The sequence below is a fragment of the Dioscorea cayenensis genome, chromosome 14, assembly GCF_009730915.1.
Source record: "Dioscorea cayenensis subsp. rotundata cultivar TDr96_F1 chromosome 14, TDr96_F1_v2_PseudoChromosome.rev07_lg8_w22 25.fasta, whole genome shotgun sequence".
NCBI lineage: Eukaryota > Viridiplantae > Streptophyta > Magnoliopsida > Dioscoreales > Dioscoreaceae > Dioscorea > Dioscorea cayenensis.
In genome coordinates this window covers 5,475,313-5,484,051 of record NC_052484.1, presented here as the reverse complement: position 1 = coordinate 5,484,051, position 8,739 = coordinate 5,475,313, and the positions used below count along the sequence as shown (strand labels likewise).

Sequence of the window (8,739 nt, the reverse complement as noted above, 5' to 3'; positions counted from 1 at the left end):
GCTATGATGATGCATTTGATCAACAAGAATACTTGGGCAAAGAGATGACAATGAGGAGGGTTGGCCACAACATCAACCATGATTTGTGGATTTTTCTTAAGAAGGAACTTTCTAGTGAAATTTTCTTATATAATATGTTGTGTGGATTTTATTCAATGTGAAAAACTTTTTGTGTATGAAACTATGCATTTTGAATTTTCTTACCATGTTTATAGCATAGTAATATGGCATTATCTAAATGTATCTTTTGTTGAGAATTATGAGCTCATTTTATTTAGAATTTCATATGGATTTAATTTTATGGATTTGATTTCAATGTTTGAAAAACTTGATGAGATTAATTCTATTTAGTTTAATTAAATGTTGTAAAATGTTGTGTTAGAATATGGAATCAAGACTTGTTTATTTGATTTAAACATTGAAATAGGTTGTGCATTTGATTTAAAAATTAATATAGGTTGTGTATTTAATTTAAACATTAATATAATATTTGATGTATTTTTATTTTATTTTTTTATTTATTGAATCCGGTTCGACCTGGTTTGACCGCGGTCGGACCTCTTGACCCTTGAACCTTGGTTTTCTCAGGTTCGAAGGTCTGATCCGGTTCTGACTATCTAGGTTGCCCCATTGCCCCCACTCTAAATCCGTCATTGCTTCTGGCCTCCTCATGACTGTCATCATCTTGAAGTTTTTTTTTTATTCTATCTGTAATAGTTTCTATTTATTTACTCCTAGTGAAATTATATTTTGTATCTGTAACCATTCTTTGAGTTGTCTTCTTTCTATACTTTTACTTTTTTGTTGTTCATATATCATTTTTTTCTTTTAACAAATTTATGGTTTATCTATTTTCTCAAAAAATATAAAATAAAAATAAAAATGCATTAAAAATTTTGAGTTGAATTGATAGAATTGAAACTAAAATGGTAAGCCTTGCGCATTATAAATTAGCATAAAAAACACTGCTAAGATAATTGGATGAATATAAATAAGAAAAGTGATAATTAATTGCAAATTTTTTTTGATAAATTAGCGATAAGTACTTTTTTATTTTTTCATTGTGTTTGAGAGATTTTAACTCGATCTTTTAAACACAAGTAAAGTAGAAAACTACTAGGCTATATCTTAATTCTTTAATTTCAAAATTTTGTATGCAAATAAAAGTTAAAAATTTACTAAATTCTCAAAAGTTTAAAAAACTAGTTAGGCTTCATTCGGACACAGAAAGTGCATTAGAGAAATGGGCTTTCCACTGGCACTACCAAGCCGCTGCCATCCTCCTCCCTTGGCCTCTCATGGACTCCGTTCAAGCTCCATTGATTCTCCCAAGCTCGTTTTAGTATGTAAACCAAGCCTTTCCTTTTCAACTTCTTGCTTTGCTTCCAAGTATTGGGTTTTGTTCTTCTCCCCATTGCGAGGTTGTATGAAGAGCTTCAATTTCTCAATTTGAGTTTTACTTTCATGAATTTTGTGTATCTAGAGCTAAAGCGGTGTTCTAAGTTGAATTGAAGGAAATTTGTTAATCAGGCAATGTGTCGAACAGGTTATGTGCATACATTTCCATCATGAAGATTATAGGACAGTTTAGTGTTGCGCTGTTGCATGTTCTTTTCATTATATCTTACTGAAAAGATTGAGAATTTTGACTTGAAAGTGAATTTATTTGAGTGCTAGTAGTGGATATGACCTATACACTTCTTGCTCCATAAAATGAAAATGGCAGAGTAGGCTTTAAGGTACTTGGGGAATTTCCTAGCCATTAGGAAAGCTGTGTTTGTATAGAATTAATGGTTTTCTCTCTCTTTTTTTTTTTTTAATTATCTAAAGCTAAACGGATGTTCTAAGTAAAACTGAATGAAATTTGTTCATGCAGGCCAACTGTCGAGCAGATCATGTGAATTCAATTCCACAATTATCAATTTATAGTAGTTTAGTTTTGCATACTCTCTTGATTGTATATTGTATATATACCAAATAAAGTCAAGTTTTTGACTAGGAAATTATTTTATGTGAGTGCTAGTTGCAGATATGAACGAGGATGCAGCTTGCTAGATAAAATGATAATGAGAGAGAAAGCTTTTACCACTAGGATTTTAAGGACTTTCTGTGCAGTTAGAAAATTTTAGAAAAATTTGCAATGTTTATCAATTTACGTGCATGGAACTGATATTTTCTGAAACATCTGCAGCGCAAGAGATGTCTATGTGAATCTCGAAGAAGCTTAAAAGTTGTGGCTTACTATGGTTTGACAACTCCTCCATATGAATTTGTATGTATCATCACTCTACTTCGGTTGTTTGCGTATGTCATACACACATATTCTGTCCTGAACGGTTTAGTATTTATTGTGCTTTCAAGGATGCTTTGGAACCATATATGAGCAAGAGGACATTGGAAGTGCATTGGGGAAAACATCACAGAGAATATGTAGAGGGCCTAAATAAGCAGTTAGCCAATAGTCCAGTATTATATGGCTACACCCTGGAGGAACTGATTAGAGCAACATACAATAATGGAAATCCATTACCAGAGTTTAATAATGCTGCTCAGGTGATTTTAGTTTCTTTTCCTTATTTCAATGATGCATGGTTGTTAATATGCAGTCATGGAATAATAAAAGGGAGGAATTATTGATTTCAATTTCTTCATATTATCCATCGTAAGTTTAGTACAATCAATTGATCTCGTAGATGATGGTATTCAGGTATGGAACCATGACTTCTTTTGGGAATCAATGCAACCTGGTGGAGGCAAAATGCCTTCAGGAGGTTTGCTCGAGCAGATTGTGAAGGATTTTGGTTCGTATGATAAATTTAGAGATGAGTTTGTTGAGTCCGCCAATTCGATATTTGGATCTGGTTGGGTGTGGCTTGTCTGTGAGTATTAACAAGTTAATTTCGCTTGGATGTTTATATATGAAAACTTGCACACTCCACAGTGTTTTTTATTATGCACATACACCATAAATTCACATCTTGAGACACTTAAAATGCAGCAAGAACTACAAGACATGTATGCACTCTCCTAGTTCTCTCAATTATAAGGCCCAAGACTCAAAACTCTTAGAAGTTTTAGATGCTGAACCAATTGAAGTGGTCTAATGGAAATTGTACTATTTTCTTTAAGCTCGCAACCTTCAATTGAATTAAGGCCAAGTCTTTTTCTATTTGTGCCAGTGAAGCCTGAGGAGAAGAAGCTTTCAATAGTAAGAACATCAAATGCTGTCTGTCCACTTGTTTGGCGTGATTTTGTATGTTACATTATCTTTTAAATGTAATAAGAAAACTGACATCTTTTTAATTAGTTTTGATAAGTTATTCATTTTCTCTTGCAGCCAATCACCGGTCTTGACTTGTGGGAGGTAAGATAAAATCTAGAATCTTCAATTGCCACTGTTTGATGCGAAGATATCTGATTATTTCTTTTGCTTTTGCTTTTCTTTTTCTTTTTACAGCATGCATATTATCTTGACTACAAGGTATGCAAATCCTATCTTAAAATCATCAATGAAACTTGGATTGAAGCTTTTATTGTCCAAGAAATGTGAAGTTGTTATAAACTTCTCTTCTTCCATTTGATCAGGATGATCAAGAAGATTATGTAAACACTTTCATGAACCACCTGGTTTCCTGGCATGCGGCCACTGCTCGCATCCTACGTGCTCAAGCTTTTGTTAATCTTGGAGAGCCAAAGATTCCAGTGGCTTGAAATGATTCAAAACTTTTTTGTTTGTGAGAATGTTTAGATAGTCTGCCACTTAGCCAACTAATGCTTCAGCAGGGAGTTTTCTTTTGTTAGTATTAACTTTATTGTAACATTTCAAAACAGAGGCTTGAGATGAGATATAAAAAATGCACCGTGACGTTCTTTCTGCATACTATAGTGCGGTAATGTGAATAAAATTTTCTTAGAGAATGTTCTCATCTATATAAATTATGCCAGAGATTATCAACAAGCACTCACAAACCTGCTTATTTATTAAACTTCAGTTCCATACATCTACCTGGACAACCAGTAAACTAAAAGAATCAATGTTTAAACAGCAACAATTGAAACTTCAACATTGAACACAGAGTCTTTGATTTAAAGACCTGCAATTTGCATGAAATTTAACAAAAGAAAAAATCATTTTCAAAACATTTCAGCTGAAACTTCACATATTAATTTATAGACATCTACATTGTCATTAATAATTCATGCCTTACAAATTTCACCATAAATACATTCCGAAATGAATTGCGAAGGCAAGAATTGACACTAAGAACTACAGAGGTTACGAGAAACTTCTTGTTGCGCACATCGACCAAAACAATTCACAGTGGCGGGTAATTGGAGCATCAAAACCATCATTTAGCCAGCGCACTGGTGAGGAAAGAATTTACAACCTAGTAAGTCCTAGACATCCTTATGAAGCAACTGCAACTGCAACTGTAAAGGGGGATACATGCCATGGTTCAAAACGGTGCCTTGCAAGTTTGCTTATTGTGCCCATATCCTTGGCACTTGCCGCAGCGGACTGCTCTCTTAATTGTAATCCTTGGATCAGCAGGCTTCAATTTTGGTCGACCGACCATTCTGCGGATTCTTGGTGGGCAAGAAGCCGCCAAGTCCACAATATCTGAGCAAGCAGGCTTACCAGCATCAGGTATAGGATTGATTGATAAAGAATACGTTAATCGAAAGAATTCAGTCGTGAAGTACTTCGAAGTATAATCATATACAAAACCATGGTTCTGCTCTATCACTGCAAGAGCATGAGCGCATGGCAAACCACCAACTTGCCATCTCCTACATGTGCATTCCCAAGTTTCCATATTAACAACATTGATTAAATGATCGTGCACCTCAAAAACACTGCTAGATGTGCATATCACATTGAGGCCTTGTGCTTTTGTCATCTCTTCCTCCACTCTTTGTTTTGCTGATGGTGTGAGCACTTCGGACCAGCTTTCTAAGGACTTCCGCCGTGTATACATCAGCTCCATCATCTTACACCTAATGATGTCAATCATCTGCATCACAGATGGTTCGTATTTAGGTGATATCCAGCTATTGAAGGTCTCTACACTCTTGGAAGAGTACTGGCCATAACGCAGACCCTTGAAAAAGGCATTTGACCAAAATTCAGGTTTGGTAGACAAAACCCATTCAGCAAGTCCTTTAGATTCAACCTTTATGGTTTCAATGCACTCGTTGAATTCTTCAGCTTTACAAGCATATATAGATCGCTGAAATGCATCAAGGACAGTATTTTTCGATTCTTGCGTCAATGAGTTATCTACCTGTTGATTGAAATCCTCAGTGAGTTGATGCACACAATATGCATGGTAACTATCCTCAAAAACTCGAGCAACCGCATTCTCCAAACCATTTTGTTTATTTGATACAAACGTAACTGTTCTTGACATTGTCAAAGCAGACTTCAGCTGTAAGAGGAACCAATGCCATTGCTCAAATGTTTCACTTTCGGCAACTGAAAACGAAACTGGAAAAAAATTACTCTCTCCATCAACTGCAGTTGCTACTAACAATTTCCAGTGCTTATTTGCTTTAAGACAGATGCCATCAAGAAAAAGGAGGGGGCGACAACCATGCTCAAACCCACTAAGGGATGCATGAAATGAGACAAATATATGACACTTCAAGTCTTCCGTTGTTTGTAATGTTGCAACACTACCTGGATTTGTCTCCATTATCCTCTCACAATACCAAGGCAGTTGATTGCGTGCCTCTTCATGCGGATTCCGAAGCTCTTTCTTCGCAACAAATTTCCCACGCCATGCCTGTGCATATTTCATGTTGAGCCCATATTCTCGATTGAGATCATTTGCAATTTCCCTTGGCTTATAATTTGGAGCCTCACGTAGTTTTTCCTTTATAACACTAGCAACCCAGCGTTGTGATGCTAAACGATGACCTTTGCCGATTTCCCTTCTACAAGTATGGATGTTATTCATCTTCTTTATAGTGAATTCTTGCTTGGCCGGTGACTTAGATGCATGTACACGCCAAGGACAATTCTCAGCTGAACATTCGGCAGTAACACGAACACCATCATTTTTAATAAATTTGTATGTGAAACTATTTGCAATGGCATACTTGTGAAGAGCATCACGAAAAGCCTTCGGACCATCAAATACTTGCCCGACACTATTAAGCATATTTTCCCAACCTGTGTGGCACAATTTTCGCCGCTTAGTATCATCTACTGTAACAAGGGTGGCAGCAGGGGCATCTGCAGGAGTTCCTGAATCAGCAACCACACTTCTACTTGTCCTGCAAAATGATCCTTGTGTGTAAATTTGGAGCACTCTTCCAAAGTTAAAAGTATGATGACAACAATCGGATAAAGTACAAAACAAATTATAAACGCTCCTGACAAATACCTATGTTCAACCTTCTTCAAGATATATACATCTGTTGTATTTGAAGAAGCACTGAAATCAACCATCCGCTGTAAGTCTTTGTCATTGGATATTGTAATGAGAGTCTTTCTATTGCTAGGGAGGAAGTACTTGATAATGAAGGTGTCAGCGCGACAGTTGAACATACAAGATATCTCTGCTTTAAAATCATTGAGTTTCATATCACTAGTAACTTCAACTGCATGTGCTTCTCCACCAGAGTATGACATAGATCCATCTCTACCAATGACAAATTCTCCACCAGACTGGCAGATAGCTAATACTTTCCCCCGAGCCATAATATGTTGCTATGCTATATGAGAACAAGTAAAGAAGAAGAATGAGGCAAAGGCAAAGAAAATGAAATAGTACAATTAACCTTCAATATCCAATCTAGTTCACGAATCTCCAATGCTTTAAATTAATCAGAAAAGTCAGAATGTACCAAAATATTTATCTCACATTAAAGCCATATTCCAATAATTAAAAGACTAAATCAAGCTTGAAGCTGTCACGACCAAAACATCAGACAACACCAATCAAGATGTGCAACTTTGTATAATTATAAAAGGTCATAGTAATTTGCGCATGAAATTGATCCCAAGAAGCTCCATAAGTTCACCTTAGAATCAGCTGTAGGCTGCTCAAACTCATTATATCCTTCGCAAATACACTAAGGCATGCCCTGATATGGAAACCATTTTCTGAGCATTAATGAGATCAAATCAAGCCTAAAGCTTGACACATCATAAACAACATTATCTTTGAAACTACATGCAAGTGACATAATAGAAATGTTCCTGAAAAAATAAAAAATCAGCTCACATTTTTGTAATCCACTAGTTTGTCAGACCTAATCATATGATTGCCAAGACACCATAAGCAGCAGTTATCACCTTGTAAAACCTAACATCCTTACCATATGCTGATTCTAAACAACTAGAAAACAGGTCCATTTTGAACATGCAGCTACACTCCATAAATGAATCTCAACGAAGCACACAACTAAAGAACTGAAAACATCCACCTGATTCCAAATTGAAGTCTCCACACACACACAATGCAGCAAATGCTAAAACAAATAGTACATTATATGAGGAAATGTCTGCAAACCCAAATTCAATAAAGAGAATTGAAGGGCATATTAGGATGCATTAAATACATCAGTGCCACAAAAATTATCAAATGTTCCAAGAACACATCTACATGCAAGAGCATAGATGACACAAAGCAAAAACAATAAGCACATCAAGGAAGTGTTGTTACAAAACTCATTTGTCACAAATCAACCAATATTTGCCAACCTTGAAATAACTCATTTCCTTGGTCCCTGGTTTTAATTTTAAATTTTCCAATAGTTTTCCTCAATCAAAACACACACTTAGTGAATCCAATTCCCACATAACCATTAAAAACTCAGAAAACAGCAATATAAAAAAGCAAAATTGATCGAAACACACACTTAGTGAATCCAATTCCCACATAACCATTAAAAACTCAGAAAACAGCAATATAAAAAAATAAAATTGATCAAAACACGCACTTAGTGAATCCAATTCCCACACATTAAAAACTCAGTAAACAGCAATATTAAAAAGTGAAATTGATAAAAAAACGCACTAAGTGAATCCAATTCCCACATAACCATTAAAGACTCAGTAAACAGCAATATTAAAAAGTAATAATGGATCAAAACGCATCAAAAGAATTGATCATTTTTCACTTTATCGCCCAAGTACAATCACAACACACCCTTAGTGAACCCAATTCCACAGAACCACTCAAAACTCCATAAACAACAAGGTCAAACGCCAAAATTATAATGAAACCTGATCAAAACACTCCATTGCCACAAAAATAAGAGGGAAAACAGCAAATCAAAGAACTTGAAACCCTAGAAACTCTTCAACGTTGACAACTAAAGCAAAGAAACAAAGAAAGATTTGAAACAACGGTGAAGAAGAGGAGATGGAGTAGATACCTGAGATCACCGAGATGAAGCAGCGCATCCGCCCTGAGAGCGGCAAGGAATCGATCGCGAAACCCTAGGCTCTATCTGCGGCGACCTCTGAGGAACTAGAGAAGAGAGAGATGGGTTTTTGGTTTAAGCATCCGGTTCAACTCGAAAACATGGACCGAACCGAAAAATAAGAATAGCATTGCAACCAATTTGTTTTTCTATTATTATTATATATATATATTTATTTATTTATATTTGCCTTTTGCGTTATATTATGATGATTTAATATTTATATTATTAATTAATAATTATTAAAGTCACAACGTTGTGATCTTATGTAATTTTTTCTCATATATTTATCATGATTTAATA

The 8,739-nt window shown here is 35.4% G+C and overlaps 2 protein-coding genes across 5 annotated transcripts; one reads left to right on the top strand and one right to left on the bottom strand.

Moving 5' to 3' along the window:
• The first annotated feature begins 1,211 nt into the window (after positions 1 to 1,211).
• LOC120275855 (superoxide dismutase [Fe] 3, chloroplastic) lies at positions 1,212 to 3,878 on the top strand. 2 transcript variants are annotated; one of them, XM_039282573.1, is made up of 8 exons: positions 1,212 to 1,342; positions 2,192 to 2,272; positions 2,362 to 2,553; positions 2,708 to 2,879; positions 3,180 to 3,208; positions 3,338 to 3,364; positions 3,458 to 3,481; positions 3,586 to 3,878. In XM_039282573.1, exons 1-8 carry the CDS (start codon positions 1,244 to 1,246, stop codon positions 3,709 to 3,711), a joined length of 750 nt encoding a protein of 249 aa, XP_039138507.1. In that variant the 5' UTR covers positions 1,212 to 1,243; the 3' UTR covers positions 3,712 to 3,878. The 2 variants fall into 2 exon arrangements, with proteins under 2 accessions (XP_039138507.1, XP_039138506.1); XM_039282572.1 differs by having other exon boundaries at positions 3,180 to 3,253.
• A 264-nt stretch (positions 3,879 to 4,142) lies between these two features.
• Positions 4,143 to 8,535, bottom strand: LOC120275821. Of its 3 annotated transcripts, none has more exons than XM_039282532.1 (4): positions 8,389 to 8,535; positions 7,030 to 7,092; positions 6,390 to 6,720; positions 4,143 to 6,279 (listed from the first exon to the last, which is right to left on the bottom strand). In XM_039282532.1, exons 3-4 carry the CDS (start codon positions 6,704 to 6,706, stop codon positions 4,458 to 4,460), a joined length of 2,139 nt encoding a protein of 712 aa, XP_039138466.1. In that variant the 5' UTR covers positions 6,707 to 6,720; positions 7,030 to 7,092; positions 8,389 to 8,535; the 3' UTR covers positions 4,143 to 4,457. The 3 variants fall into 3 exon arrangements, with proteins under 3 accessions (XP_039138466.1, XP_039138467.1, XP_039138465.1); XM_039282533.1 differs by lacking the exon at positions 7,030 to 7,092 and adding an exon at positions 7,435 to 7,479 and having other exon boundaries at positions 8,389 to 8,532; XM_039282531.1 differs by lacking the exon at positions 7,030 to 7,092.
• Positions 8,536 to 8,739: the final 204 nt, after the last annotated feature.

Excerpts from the sequence above, each read along its gene's own strand:
- LOC120275855 (XM_039282572.1), top strand. The coding sequence starts at position 1,244 with ATGGGCTTTCCACTGGCACTACCAAGCCGCTGCCATCCTCCTCCCTTG. Across the intron at positions 2,554-2,707 it reads AGTTTAATAATGCTGCTCAG|GTATGGAACCATGACTTCTT; the intron begins GTGATTTTAGTT and ends GATGGTATTCAG. Across the intron at positions 3,254-3,337 it reads CACTTGTTTGGCGTGATTTT|CCAATCACCGGTCTTGACTT; the intron begins GTATGTTACATT and ends TTTCTCTTGCAG.
- LOC120275821 (XM_039282532.1), bottom strand. The coding sequence starts at position 6,706 with ATGGCTCGGGGGAAAGTATTAGCTATCTGCCAGTCTGGTGGAGAATTT. Across the intron at positions 6,280-6,389 it reads TTGAAGAAGGTTGAACATAG|GACAAGTAGAAGTGTGGTTG; the intron begins GTATTTGTCAGG and ends ATCATTTTGCAG.